This window comes from Pezoporus wallicus, unplaced genomic scaffold (genome assembly GCF_028554395.1).
Source record: "Pezoporus wallicus isolate ANWC-B61680 ecotype Strahan unplaced genomic scaffold, APGP_CSIRO_Pwel_v1 contig_3710, whole genome shotgun sequence".
Classification (NCBI taxonomy): domain Eukaryota; kingdom Metazoa; phylum Chordata; class Aves; order Psittaciformes; family Psittacidae; genus Pezoporus; species Pezoporus wallicus.
This window is the reverse complement of record NW_026640315.1, coordinates 4,563,566-4,579,146: the sequence shown is the minus strand read 5'-3', so window position 1 is coordinate 4,579,146 and position 15,581 is coordinate 4,563,566. Positions and strand designations below refer to the sequence as shown.

General features: G+C 42.3%; 1 protein-coding gene across 1 annotated transcript in view; it reads right to left on the bottom strand.

Moving 5' to 3' along the window:
- Positions 1-1,855: 1,855 nt before the first annotated feature.
- The window catches only part of KCNJ16 (potassium inwardly rectifying channel subfamily J member 16), a 230,093-nt gene continuing 216,367 nt past the window's right edge, over positions 1,856-15,581 (bottom strand). Inside the window, exon 2 of the mRNA XM_057418624.1 lies at positions 1,856-3,616. Coding sequence (XP_057274607.1) covers positions 2,295-3,584 — 1,290 coding nt within the window. The 5' untranslated portion in view covers positions 3,585-3,616 and the 3' untranslated portion in view covers positions 1,856-2,294. The remainder of the gene's footprint in view (positions 3,617-15,581) is intronic.

Genomic DNA, 15,581 nt, shown 5'->3' with positions numbered 1-15,581 from the left:
AAAATTCAAGGCAAGAGCTTATCCTGTATCACTCCTACAAGGCATCTTCTCCAGCAGGCTCCCAGTTCACTTCAATCTCTTTGGTTTCAATTTAAGCCCTGTCCTACCCACCACATACAATAACAGACTGTCCCTCTCTTTTAAATTGCAATTTCTGTGTTTGAGAACTGTTCCTTTGTTTCCTAACCCCTTTTTGGACTGAAACACCTGAAGTTATTTCCCCACTTCCTCACTCACATTTCTTCTAGATCTCTGTATTGGCTTCAAATTGTTCCATGTCTTCCCCAAAGTGAGGTGCCCAACATCAAATAAAGTATCCCAGCCAAGATCTTTCATGGATAGAGGAGTGTGGATGGATTCCTTCAAGTGGCTTCAAGGTTATATTCTATTTTACACAATCCGGATGGTGTCTTTTCCAACACCATGTGAGTACTGAGACCCTTATACATTTTCCTATATTCCTTGCCATTTTTTAGACTATTTCCCCAATGCTTGCCAATGCTCAAATCCAGGATACAAGAAGATGTTTTCTACTATAGTTATAGATGGATGGTGCTGATGATTCAGCATATAGAATTGGCTAACTAATGAGTTCTGGAATAACCACCTCCCCCCAGGCTTGTTAATGTGCTTTGTTTTACCTAAAGGCATCATTTCTATCAAGTGCTAGCAAAAGAGAAAATGCAAGATACATGAAAATAACGCAGCATTGCTACTATATGGAGTAAATTTCAGGCGGAGAAAGATTCAGCATGCTATTTTTCTTCATTAACTGTGATGAGCTCATAAAACCTTTTAATTAGTCAGAATGATGTGAGTGACACGTCAGACCTAATTTTAGCAGCCTAAAGTTAGGCAGCATTGCCACAACCGTCATCTCATCTCTTTCAACGATAAACAGAGAAGGATGAACACATCCTGTTGCCTTCAGCTCCCTAAAAAGCCAAAGCAAAACGGGGTAAAGTCCCCTGTGAAGACAGAGGAAGAGTTCCAGTGAGCACAGAGACCTCAATAGGTAGGCAAACACTTGATTTCTTGAGGGCTGAGGTCAGGTGAGCTAAATTCCAGTTTAGGTAACCACAAATTCAGAGATAATTACTTTTACATTAGCATTATAATTACATACAATGCAAATGAACCATAATCATCAAGGGAAAAAAAGCACGATGAGATACTGCTTATTGAGTAAGCACAGAGATGTGCAGAGCGTGGAACTTCCATGTCACAGGTAACTTCCAAACGTTGACATTCTCCTTTTTTGCCTTATTGAGATGACAGCTGAATATGTTGAATTTGTCTGTGAAGGATCATTTTAACACAGTTATTTCAGGGGAATGAAAGTATTTCCTTCTGACAAAATCACACTCTTTGGTCTCCAGATTGATCACTGTCCTTTTAAAGAAGCGTAATACACTAAAAGAGAAAAGCAAAGGCTGACATTCTGAAATGAAAGACTTGATTTAAAATATTGCACAGCTCACTCTAAACCCAGCACCTTCTCTCTGAGGCTCAACTTGCTTTTGCTGATTTCAATGTCAACTTGTTTTGCTTTCTGAACACTGCAAGTGAGTTTGGCAGGTAGCAAACTGTGCATGCAGCCCCAGGGCAGCTCACATACCACCTACCTCAGGCTGCCCAGGGAGAGGCACTTCTAGGAATGGCTCACCACAGGAAATGGGAAAAGCTCTGCAAGATCCCGCTGTGGCTCCCACAGGACGAGGCAGGGTGTAAGCAGGTTTCCAAAGCTACCCAGTAATACTGGGTTCAGTTCGCTCCCTCCTACAAAGCACACCCCCATAGATTCACCAGTGTAACCCTGGGATGAGGGCTTTGTTTGAACTGCTGGAGAGGTGTAATGCTGTGATGGTGGGGAGTTCCAGAGCCTCCTAGAGAGATTGGGAACTGGCTTTCCAAATAAATGAGGCAGCTTTGAAAACCTGACCTAGAGGGCACACTCCATTGTGTCTGTTCCCTGCCTAGATCATTATCTGCCTCTGGGTACATCCAACATCGGTCCCTGCAGGGTAATAAAGTTTACAGTAAGTTTGCTCAAGTGCAGTAGCTGTCTAGTCAACCCAAATATAAGCTGTTCTCTTGTGCCAATGCTAATCTGTTGCTGATACCCACGCTAACCAGCACGGAGCTCCTTTTAGCAGCTCAGCAGTGTATTACAATGTGGGCATACTGTCAGCGAGGTTTGTAATAGAAATACTTGTGCAGATGAGTTCACTGTTTACATTCTAAAAGCTATGATGGGAGAATTTGTTGGAAGTGCTTTTACTTGCAGTGAAAAGCTAGATTTGGGACTCTATTGATAACCTATTTAAGGTCACAGTTGCTTTCTGATATGAAACTTCTCCAGAAGGCTGACTGACAGTTGTCACTGGGTCTTCTGGATCTTCGCAGCTGGTGATGAGGGCAACTGCACTAAATGATGTTCGGTCGGTACTGAATGGCTTGATCTCCAGTGCTGATGTCTCTGCTTCTTTTTCCCGCGTCTTCTCAATTCGGTTCCATTCTTGCTCTTTTCGATCCAGCTGCATGGCACTGCAGTGAGGAGCATAAACCTCTGTGGTCTCTTCAAACTGTAAGCAATCCACCTTGTAGTATTTTTTCTTTACATGTAAGACATCATTAAACCTATGGCCCCAAAGAATCTCTCTGGGGACATACGAGCTTCTTGACTGATGTGAAGTTCCCGTTGAATCACCCGTGTAGACAAATGTGACCAAGATTTCAAAGCTGTCTTTGGCCAGAGCTTTCCGATCTAGACCATACAAGGGGCTCTCGCTATCAATTTCGTGTACGACGGTCACTGGCGTAACAAGTATGATCTGGTCATTTAGCAACTTCAAGTCCTTGTATTCCATTGTCATTCTCCCCTCCTTGTCTTCCTTGTAGCGCAGGAGCTGAGCTCGTACAGAGCCCTCAACCATGTGGTTTGGCCGGAAATCACCAATGCGCCACATGAGGCAAAACTTATCATCTCTCAGGCCAACAACAGCATAGTAGCTGAAACGAATGGTTTGAGCTCTTTTTCGAGCTGTGGCCATTTTAGCCAAGGCTGCTCCGATTATGAAGGTGTCAATAATGCAGCTTAATACTGACTGCAGGATAACCATGAGGATTGCGACGGAGCACTCTTCTGTAACACAGCGGTAACCATACCCGATGGTCGTTTGGGTTTCAAGGGAGAACAGGAATGCCCCTGTGAAACTATGGACATTTGCAACACAGGGGGTTATTTCTTCATCATTGAATAAATCTCCGTGTTGGATTGCTATCAGCCAGAAGACCAGTCCAAAGAATAACCATGAAAGAACATACGACAACGAGAATATCACAAACATATGGCGCCACTTGATGTCCACCAGTGTGGTAAATATGTCCACTACGTAGCTCTCCCATTCCCCAAAGATGTGTTTGAAGTACACATTGCAGCTGCCATCCTTGTGGAGAAACCGCTTCTGCAATCTTTTCATCCCCTTTTCCGGGCTTTCTTGACAAGTGCCTTGGTAACTGATCTTATTTCCCTGTGTGTTTACAGGCCTATAGCAACCACGCTGCTCAGTCATCTTTCTCATCTCTGCCTCGTGGCATCAGTTTGCAGAACAGACTTGTCCGTCCCAGGGGCTATTTGTTTCCTTTGGTCATTGGAAATCTATGAAATAATAGAAGAAAAAGTTCATTTTTGTTTGAATTCCGTATGCCAGAACTGTGTAACACCAAATCTGAATAAACATTCACTCTGTGGCCATCACAAGCAATTTTCTGGAGGCTCTGACATTCATTAAGCAACTCGGCTCAAAAACATAAGGCTGGAAATATGAGGCAGTTAGAAACTCAACTAGCTAGAAATGTCCCTATCAAACCAAACATCTAGTATGGAGATGAAAACAGAAATCAAAACCCTTTGTGGTGAACTCACTGCAAGTATCTCTTTTGACGTTCTGGTGAACATTCAGATTTGGATGGGTTCTCATGAACAGCCACAGGAATGGCATGAACCCTCTTAAAGTTAGCCAAATCATAGACTCATAGAATAGTTAGGGTTGGAAAGGACCTTAAGATCATCCAGTTCCAACCCCCCTGCCATGGGCAGGGACACCTCACACTAAACCATGTCACCCAAGGCTCTGTCCAACCTGGCCTTGAACATAGCCAGGGATGGAGCATTCAAAACTTCCCTGGGCAACCCATTCCAGTACCTCACCAGCCTTACAGTAAAGAGCTTCCTCTTAATAGCCAATCTAAACTTCCCCTGTTTAAGTTTTAACCCATTACCCGTTGGCTATCACTACAGTCCCTAATGAAGAGTCCCTTCCCAGCATCCTTGTAGACCCCCTTCAGATACTGGAAGGCTGCTATGAGGTCTCCACACAGCCTTCTCTTCTCCAGGCTGAACAGCCCCAACTTTCTCAGCCTGTCTTCATACAGGAGGTGCTCCAGTCCCCTGATCATCCTCGTGGCCTCCTCTGGACTTGTTCCAACAGTTCCATGTCCTTTTTATGTTGAGGACACCAGAACTGCACACAATGCTCCAGGTGAGGTCTCACGAGAGCAGAATAGAGGGGCAGGATCAGCTCCTTCGATCTGCTGGTCACGCTCCTTTTGATGCAGCCCAGGATACGGTTGGCTTTCTGGGCTGCGAGCGCACACTGAAGCCGGCTCATGTTAAGGTTCTCATTGAAATAGTTGAGGTCATTAATGATTTCTTTGTTGCATGTTTGCTTGTTTTTCTCCATTAGAAGAAATGCCCTGTAGAACACCTTCATTTAGATATAAGACTTCAGTAGCATGGCTAGCACATCCAGTGCTAATTTTTTTCAACCAGAAAATGTATAAAACACTCCATCATTCATCATTCGATTTGTTTAGATACTGCCCAGAAAAAGCTGGTCGTGGAATTGAGCTTTCCTGGGCCAGTGCTACAAAAACATATTTGTTCCATTTGTAGCAAAGTATTTACATTTGAAATGAGAAAGAAACACCTCTGAGGTCCTGCAAATCCTCTCAAATCGTTCCTTAAAGCAAACAAACAAAAACTACCCAGCTGCCTAAAAGCATTTACGTTTTTATTCATGGGTTTGAAACAAACATGCAGCACGTTAATAAAATCTGTGGATGACACAAATTTAGGAAGTGATGTGAATGAGGAGATTCCTCTGTCAGAGCAGAGAAAGAAGGGATGTCTTTGCAGATTGCAACCAGATGAACTTCAGCAGTACGAAGTGCTGGGCTATAGGTTTAGTGACTAATAACAAGAACTTATGTTAGAAACTGAGACCTCATCAACAGGAATCCAATAAGAAAGGAAAGACTCAGCTGAAATAATCAGTTACAGGACGCTTATGAATTACTTCTAGGATACAGCACTGAAAAAGGCAAATGCCTTTTCCTGCAGGTCTTCAGCTCATTCCACCATATCCCAAGCGCTAACACACGAACATTGCCAAGTCAGAAGTGATAGGGGACACAGCCAGGACAACCCAACATCTTTGCAAACGCCATGCTTCTAACTGACACCTCTGAAGAAAATAAGCTAAATTCCTCCTTTTTTTTTCTTTTTCCTGAGGTAAAACTGTCATTATTCTTCCAAGAACTGTAAGTTTGCAATGGAAAAATGACAAGTACTTTTCCCGTTTTTTAGCTGGGTTCAGCTGACAAAAGTTCAGATGTAGGTTTACAATGAAGCCAACAGATTCATGGAAAATGAATTTAGAAAGAAAAAAACTTTCCTAGCGGTAGTCTTTTTCCTCAGCTCTTCATTCACTTTGCTTGAGTCGAAATGACTGCACACACTTCAAGGCAGAGGAGAGTCAGGCCCATAGAGTGTAATATATATTGGATGGACTAGATTAACAGACCGAGAACTCTTCTCTCATCCAAGGAACAATGACAAGCATGCATAGACATTATTCCAAAAACACTTAAAAGCCAAACATAGTTTCCATTTCTTTTTTCTTTTCTTTTTTTTGGTCTTCTTTTCTCTTTTTTTCCAGGGCAGAAATGAATGTGACATATGGTGGCGTAGCCTCAGAATGTGGCCTTCATTAAAAAACACAACATTAATGTTTCCAAAAATACTTTTGGAAGAGACTCTTTGGAAACATTCATATGACTTGCTTCACTCATAGCTTTAAACAAACAGTGTAGCCTTAGTCTACTGAAGACTCCTGACCTAACATTTTACAAGTCATATTTCATAACAAACAAAAAATTGGAAACTCTTGAGTTATTTTTTTTAAGAACCTCATAATGTGAGGTGTGAAAATGAAGCAAATTGTAATCAGGAGTCAATATAAGCTTAAATAAAAACCATACTTGGGCTTAGACTGGTTTTCTTATTGACTGGTTCAAACTAGAGTTCCTTGAAAATACTCACAAATGTCCTGGGACTCTAAAAGGGACTAAACAGTTCATGAATCAAGGACTACTGAGCTGCTTCCACTCTCTGCTGTTGCCATCAGCAAATCATCATGTTTCAAAAGTGGTGTTTTTCTGGCACCATCGTTAGGTTTTGTTGGTGCTGGGAATAATCATGGGCTGCCACACACGCAGCCGTGCAGCAAAGTCCACTCTGACTTTACAGTAGTCTGTCACACATAGGAGATGACTTTCATTGTGAGGCATCTTGCATTAAGAACTCTGACTCTACTTAGAGTCACTCCTAAGTACAGGTTGTAATAATAGATAGATGCTTATGATGAGTTTTGGACTGGTATAAATGAAGCTATGTAGTAAGATGCTAGATTAGATCTTGCAGAACAATCAGAATGTCCGTAATAAGGAAGGGATGTGATGCAGAACTTCCTAAACCAGGACCAAATAACCTAGCCCTGCAGCTGGATAGGGTAAAAAAGAATTAATGAAGATCAACGCTTACAGCCATATATTGCTCTAACAGCCATATGCTGCTCTCAGGATCTGAGTTAAACATTCTCCATGTTGAAAATTGGATTGCTCAGAGTCATTTGGCATTGCACAGTGGAGACGTGCCCCAGATGACCTAAAATCCCAAATGTACTTTGAAGTTTTAGGAAATAAGTCTCCTCAGCCACTCAAAACCACCTAAAAAGGCTGCCCAGTATTTTGGGTGTGCTTTAAGGTAAGTAAGCCAGCTCTGAACCTTTCCAGGCTCTCTCTGAAAGTCTCTCAAGTACAATAATATTCATACATCATAATTAATAACTCTTTTACATTGTCTGATGTTGCTCAGAACATTTAAGCCTAAAACCCCATCCTCCAGTGTTTCTGAATTATGTAAATCTGTGTTATAAGCTGTCCTTCCTTCATGGGGACACTTTCAAACAGGAATAGGATTTTCCTATCCCAAGCAAGAGGTACTGAGGCCATGAAGTTCATCACTCTCGCTACTGGGACACACTGACTTTTGCAGAACAGCCTGAAGACTATTATTGTTATTATTATTATACTATTATTATTACCAAATTTTAAAGGGGAGAAGACCACAGACTTACAACCAGACTTGTGAACTTAAATCTGAGAGCCACGGCAAACTCCTTCGTTTTCAAATGGAAACATTTCACCCATCCCTCCAAACACCATACGAATTACATTAAAGGTCTTACTACCTGGTAAAGATTAACAAAGGGGGTGGGGAAGGATTTAAAACATTCTCTACTCACTAAAGCTCATGGATCGGTTGCTGCAAATGATTCTCAGATGTTGCCAGGAAGCGTTTTCACCTTCCTCTAACACTAACACACGAACCCTTGCCCTTTTGTGTCTCGCTTTTACTTTCCATGGGCTTTATTCCGCTTTCTTTCTGGGCATGTTTGTACACATCATGTGCCTCCTCTTGCACACTGTTCTGTTGTTCAGAGGAGGAAGCGTGCTGAAGTTTGCAGTGCTTTTGCTAATCATTCTTATAAACAGATAAATGTATTTCCCTTCCCAAATAAGAACTGGTTAGAGATAGAAGGGGAGCAGTGAAGCTAGGCAGGATAGAAGGAAGACAAATCTCAAAGATTTCATTTGATTAAACGGCAGAGAGGGTCCAGATGTTTTTCTAAAGCACATATATATCAGAGTTCACAAAATCAGCACATATTCTAATTATCAAAGCCAAGGCTAGGATTTCACTGTGCTGGATACTGAAACATGCTCAGAGAGATGCTCTAGAGCCCTGTGTTCATGGGGTCTGCACAGTGACCCCCCAGATGGGTACCTTTGAAAACTTCACCCCAATTAGACATGTATTTCAAAGGTCATAAAGCAGTGCAGTGGCAGAAAGAGGAACAAACCTAACACCTACTTATACCCAGTGAAGAGCTACCACAAAGCCAACACTAGCAAAAGAAAGGCTTTTTATTGCATTTGTCATTTTCATCTGGTTGTTCCAGATGAACAACCTGTTCCAGAAGAGTTCCAGACCTGGAACTCTTGATTTTCATCAACTTGCTCAGAACAACAGCAACTTAAAAGCCTTAAGCATCACGTTTAGCTTTTAAAGAATTCCTAAATGCAACTGTCAAGTTAATCTTGATCGTTTGAGTTTAGGGCTCAGTGTTTTATGAGGATAATCCCCATATTGTACCTTAACTTAATACCTACCAAATTGTTGCTACACCCATTTTATGACTATATTTTCCCATTATGTAAACAAGCAGGGGTAAATTTTTGTTCAGTGACAACTTCAGTCAACAGCCTGTTTGTAAAACATTAAGCAAAACAATGTGAAGATCTGGGTTCCAGAACAATTCCGTTCTGAGATGAAATCAAAAAGAAAACAACTCGAAACCTCCAAGTGAAGCTGGGTACTCTCACTCTAACCCCACACACATGGCAGTGGATCTCTCTTTCTAGCGTCAGTTTAGCAGTCACCTCAGTTTCCTGCTTCGCTTTGGAAATGGTCTGAAAGGTTTCCAGTTTTAGTCATTGTTGTGTAACCCTGGAAGACTTTCAGCTCGGAGACCAGAAATGTGACAAGTTGAAACCTTTTGAACTGCTTTGGAATTTGCTCAAATACTTGTTCCTTTAAAAAAAAAAAAGCAACACACCACCACCCACAAAACCTAAATAAATCTACTGTAAGACAGCAGTGAGACTCTTCCTTCCTTCTTTTTTCCTTCCTCCTTTCACTCTTTGCAAAGGGACCTAACTTCTAATACTTGCAGCCAGTCTTTCTGCTTCCAGTATGCAACCCCTAATCCCCAGAGCAGGGCTGGCACACATTATGATTCATCGCTGGTATCTCATACCATGGCACCACACAACTGCCCAGGGAGGTGTTTGATAGGGTGTGCTTCAGGGCTTCTGCTTGTAAATCTACTGCCTGCTTGGCTTGTGAGTCTGATTTTCCTCACAAGATAGACTTATCTTTATGGTGTGAACATTTTCACTTGTCTGCTCTGGCAAAACAAAGAGCACAATGATGTTCACAGCTTCAGAAAGGGTCTGATATTCTTCATCTCTAACAGGTCATGCCTGAGAGCCTGGTAAGCACAGCTTTATGTTACAAGTGGGGGGTTGTTGTATTTAATGTTCCCCATCTCAGCTCAGATCCCCATAAATGACTAAAGGGCATCTATACAAGGGAAAGGGGAATGCAGACTGAACCTAGAGCCAGATCTCTAGGAGGCAAGGGTGGAGGAGAGGGGTTCCCATGACACACAGTTTTGCAAGCATCACCTAACAATTAACACCCTTCTTCTCCATCCTTTTGTGTATCTAGGTCTTACCACAGCAGCAGATTGCAAATACAGAGTTAAAAGACAACTTTGAATAGACTAAGCTCAAAGCTGGAGGAAAAGGATATTTCATAGACTTCTTATTCAATTCCTCTATACAGAGACAGGACCTAAAGTATCAATATAGAAGTGTTTGATCATTACACATTTTAAAAGATAGACATAAATAGCACAGAGCAGCAGACCTCTGCACAGAGTTTCAAGTCATGCAATAGTGCTGTAGTCTACACTGGAGCAACTCACACGAACAGATACATTGACATTTAATTCATCTAAGTGAAACCAGATCTCCTTCAAACAAGTAAAGAAAGGAAAGAAGTTTGACCCTTTAAGTTTGAGAAGACAGACTCTGGAAGGCGCTCCTGGACGAAGGCTGTTGCCTGTTTCGGAGCCACAGGACAGGTTAAAAGCGAACCAGCCCCCTGCTTTACCACTCCGAGCAAGTCCCCAAATCTGTAGAAAGCTGAAAATGTCTATTGTAATTTATTCACGCTGTATGCACTGCCTGGCTTTAGCCAGGAACAAGCAGTGGAAACACTGAAATACCATAAGAAATGGAAAGTGCTGGCAACTTGAAACTCCTGATTTCGGGCCTCACTGCCATTCTTTGTCTCAGACAATTTGGCAGGGGTGAAACTTAAAACTGTCGACTCTCAGGACTCTTTTCCTTTTTTTAACCCTCAGCTCTCAGCAGCTCCTGTACCGAGGTGGCTGGACACAGTGTGCACTTGGCAGCACGATGCCTATCTCAGCCTGCCTTAGAGCAGAACTGGGATCCCTGGGGCTCAAAGGTGACCTAGCACAGCCCACACCTGCAATGGGGTAGCTGGATCCACTGTCTCTTCCATCCTCAAAATCCCCCTTCTGGTTCTCTTCCCACCAGCTTTGAGCCATTTGCATTCTGGTATTGAGCTGAAAGAGTCTCTGCTCCTGCTCAACCCCTTGTAGTGGTATAGCCAGTACACATCCTCGAACTGAAAATCTACCTGACACACAGACATGGAATAGCAGAAAAGATCTAATTTATAGCCAGTCTTCTTCCTTCAGAAACCAGTAGCATACACATTCCTCACTTCAGCAGACAGAACCCCCTGAGCTTTAATGGAAGTTAGGTATGAAGCAATTGAATGCAAAAGTTAGCACTAATTCTCATTTCCTCCTCCCTCCTCTCCTCACACGCTGATGTCTGCACTGATGCACAGTGAAGGTTAATGTCAATAGCTCTGCAGATGTGTGCAGTATGATTTCTCCACACACTGAACCTTATGGATTACATTTAGCCTACAGAGGCACAGAGAAATTCTTCGAGGAACTTTTCCACCAGATCTTGTTGGCAAGGAGCTGTAGAACAGTTTGTTGCAGCTCTTAATAGACATGATGTAATATCATAATGTATTCAACAATAGGTAAGTGGCAGGTCATGAACAATGATGGAATCAGATTAGATAATGTTGACCACTTTCATGTAACAGAGCCAACACCCTTAGCCCTGTAATTTGCCACGACTCAGTGCTGTTATATCTCTTCTCAAAACATATCAGGTTATTAATAACATAGGATTTTGGGGGCAGGCAGGAGCTGATATACTAAAAGGGTTCTTCCAGCCTCAGGGCCCATTTCCTTGACGTCACCTTGTGCTACACCACTTCCTGAGGCAGAGAGCGTACTCCTTTTTTTCCTGTTTTCTGGAGAACATTGTAAACCAAGAATCCAGGGAAGGGCACTGAGACATGAGAACACGGAGCCACTGTCTCTCCAGTTGTGCTATTTATTCAGGTACATCTGTAGAATAAGAGAGATACAGGTCCAGGGCTCGTGGCACTAGTTACCTCCTGCAGTCCTATGTACTTCAGTGTTCCCTGGTCCTGCAGCTCTCTGTGAGTAGCAAAACAACTGGGAGAAGAAAAGGTTATTTGGTTTTAAGCAAAGGGTTATGTGAAGAGCAGAGAATGCCTTGTATTGCCTGTGCGAGTTTTAATCCTGCCAATTCAACAGGCTGCAGCTTTCACAATGGAAAGCCTTGTGCTGGTGTCAGTGGAGTTTGGATCAGATGCCTTGCTATTGTATTTCATGTAAGGAACAGAATAAAACAGAATCCCAAGTTAACAGCATGAGTAAGCTCTGTTCAACAGATGAGAGGAGATAGATGTGAGTAGGAAGCCTGAGGAGCTCTGATTTTTTCATTAGATTTTTTTCTCCAGTCCTAGTAGAAGGTTCCCTAAGAGGTAGCCTGACACCACTTACTCACTTCTAAGGGCTATGCAGGGCAGACAGCAGCACTTGCAAGTTTCTACTGATCTCAGCTTTCAGCTCCTGACCTCAGCAGGAATTCCACTCTAATACTCAGAAGCTGCCTCATCCCACCTAATAAAATATCCCAAATGGCAATTAAATCGCCAAAGGCTTTGCATTTTCCAAACTAATGCAGTGAAAATAGCATTTTGCACAAGTTCTTCGAGGAAATGTGAGACAGGGAAAAAAATCCAAACATGTAAATAAAATGAATCACAACCACTATGACCTAATGTTTTAGAAAATGCCACAGAAAAACTTGCTGTCTCAGCTTTTGATTCCCAAATCAAAGAGGTTGAGATAAACATTAGCTAAGGATCAAGTCAAACAATATATCAGTGCTTCTTTCTTTATAGGAGTAGCACCAGAAAATTCAGTGACTGACACTGCCACATGCAATCCAGACAATCAAATGCTGGCTTCAAGAAGTTCATTTATCAATCATTATCAGGGTCAAGAATCACTATTTGCTTCTCTGAGCAGCTTTCTAGAACTCTTTTGTGAATATAGACATAGTGGAAGCCTACCCCTAATATGTCTAAATATGATTTACTCTCTAGTCCAATAGAGGATACCACACAGCTCCTATGGCTGGAGCTGCTTAGCCAAGGCCCATAGTCCTACATGGCATCCCGAGTTTTAGCTTCTCCATCCAAACCAGAACACGCTTCCACATTTGTGGAGCTATGTATGTTACCACTTTTAAGAAGCCTGTGAAATATATTAAATGGTTTCAGAGATCAGAGGCCTGATCCAAACCCTCCTGAACTCAGCAAAGGGGATGTCTTTGATTTCTTGTTTTGGATCAGATCTAGCTGCTGGGTTTCTCAGTATCACCGCAGGCAGTATCCATCACTGCTGTTCGGAGTTGGCTGGGCTTGCTGGAATTACAGCAATACTTTCTAAGGAACTAGGGCTTTTTAAAACCTTCATTTGCTTTGGTTCACAGACTTTGGCAGAATGTTGACTTTCCATATTGTTACTTAACTCCACTGAGGTCCATAGGAAATCTGGGAAGGGGATGCTTCTTTCAGAGATGACTTTCAACACCTTGCAGAGCAGATGGCTGGGGCTCTGTGCATACATCCTCAGGAGCCCCTGTCTCAGCATGGCTGCATGTGATCTGGAAAGGCACGTTACCCTGAAACTCAGGAGTTGTTTATGCAGAAAGTACACTCAGCATGGTGTTGGCCACTCTGGTTTTCAACTGTCCCTCTCCTCCCAAGTTCAATGGTCTAACTTACAGTATGTGGTGTTTTGCAAGTCAGATAACTAAAATAATGTGGAAGTGGAAAATCATGTGTGTGCTTGGGCCATACATTGAAGAATGTTATGGTTACCTCAGTGTATGGGTTGCACAACTCCGTTTCTGGTCTCTTGAAGCTGTACCACAGCTTATTCCTGATCACCTGAGTGAGGTTTTGGACGCAGCAACTGATATTTTAAGACACATGAATATAGGCAGAATGTCCTCTTAAACCTTGTCCCTCCTCCCTCACCCTTAAATCACCATTAGATAAGTTACCCATTCCTCTAAAGATGGGAACATTCCTCCTGAATCAGAGTTGAGTTTCATTTATGTCTGTGCCTGTTCTTTAATGGTGGTCCACATCAACTATTTAATGGGGTAAACTTTACTCATCATTTATGACTCCGTACACAAAGTTTTTCCTCTCCACTCCATCCAAAACCATATGTAGGAGACATATTCAGTGCTTAACTCTTAAGACTCTTCTCAGTATAAGCATACAATAAGAATGAACCTAAGCCTGCTTCAAATCTTCCTGAGACTGGAGCCAGAGAGGTGCAGTACTTGCTGAAGGCTTTACAATGACCCACTGGAAGAATGCTACAAACTGGTTTCTCAGTCCCATCATAATGAATTAATGAAATCAGAAACCCCTTCAGCTGCCTCAGGGAAAGCCAATACATTATTTTTTTGTGCAAAATATCAATTGGTTTAAAAAATACATATATATATGTTGCCTTTAATAAAGAGAGTGAATTTAGGGGGTTTTACATAGGACTTTTTGTCTTCCAGCGCATAGGGGCTGCCTCTGCCTCCCTCCCTGCCCGTGATCTCTGCCCCTGTGGATGCCCTTTGCATGGAAGCTTTTCACTCAGCAGCATGACTGACTGAAGGAGCTACTTATGGGAAGGTTCAGCTCATTTCAAGATGTTTGTCATGAACCTGCTCAGTCAGCCGTGTTTTTCCTGTTTTACTTCTCAAAGGCAAACACTGTGAACAAGGGAGCAGATCTTATCACGGTGATGTTAACAAAAATACATCAAATAAAAATCTGTTATATTACAAATGTCAACACTCATGAAAAAAGATATCTAAACTACAGCACAGTTGCCTTTATTGCCAAAGCAATTCCCAAAGATTGGTCCGAGAAGCAACTTCTCTGTTTTCTCTCATAGGTGCTATGGACCTGTGGAACAAATGGCTCTCTTGTTTGTTATACATTAACACCACAGGGTGCTGTCAACAGAGACAGAAATATGCCTACCTAGAATTTCGCTCTCTGGTTTGATATTTACTTTCAGTGTCCCCTGATCCAGATTGAATAATTGGGAGTTAGATAAAGGATTAGTCACTAAAATCAGGTTCAAAAGTGCTACAGACAGCCTAAGTGGAAGATGTTTATCCTGTATTTTCCCTGGCTTGTTTTGACTCTTGTTTTTCACTGTGTAAAACTGAGCAAAAGCATCACTTTCTCCCGCCACGAAGCCAGAGGGATTCAAAAGTCACACAAATCCGTAGGCGATTAATTAAACCTCAAATCACTGCCACGGCCTGACAGGCTCCAAATCACATGAGCTTGGGCTGGTGGCATTCTTCCTCAGGAACATTCTGCACAGTGCTAAGCTGTATTCACTTCATAATGAAAAGATCTTCAGGGAATGAAGTCTGTGAAAAACACAAAGTGGTGTTTCCCACAGAAAAAGCGAGCCACACCGCTTGGGTGTCTTAGTGTGGGAGCAACTGCAAGGCTGATTAGGCTCAGGAGAGAAAGTACAGATTAAGGAGACTAAAAAGTAACCTAGAAGGTTCTGGAAGGAAGCCAGAAGTACTGTAACAAAGGGAAAGCAATCTGAAAACAATAATGTGACAAAACATCCCACGGAAAGAAGCAAGGATGCAACTCCAGTCCATATGAATGCTAGATAGATGAAGTTATCTCCCAGCTACTGCCAGCACAAACATCATTTACGGAGCTTGACAGCTGCACGGCAATTAGGAGAGGAGCTTGTGTTTACTTGCGTTTCAAGGCAGAAGCAGCCAGTGGGTTCCAGCAACATCATGACGCGTGTTGATAATTATGATATTATGCCATTGATTTGGTCTCGGGGTGTTTTTCAAATCAGGATTTGAGATCGCTTTGTTCTCCTGTGTCAAACTCAGCTTTGAGGTCATTCTTTGCCTTACACACCCTTGGCTGTTTATGAACGTCCTCACAAAACTCAAAGCCCATTTCCCATTGAGGAAGACAAGAAACAGGTTTGTGTCATTGTCTGGCTCAACTGTTCTTCATAGCTATATAATAATTCCAAAGAGAGGAATACTTACTA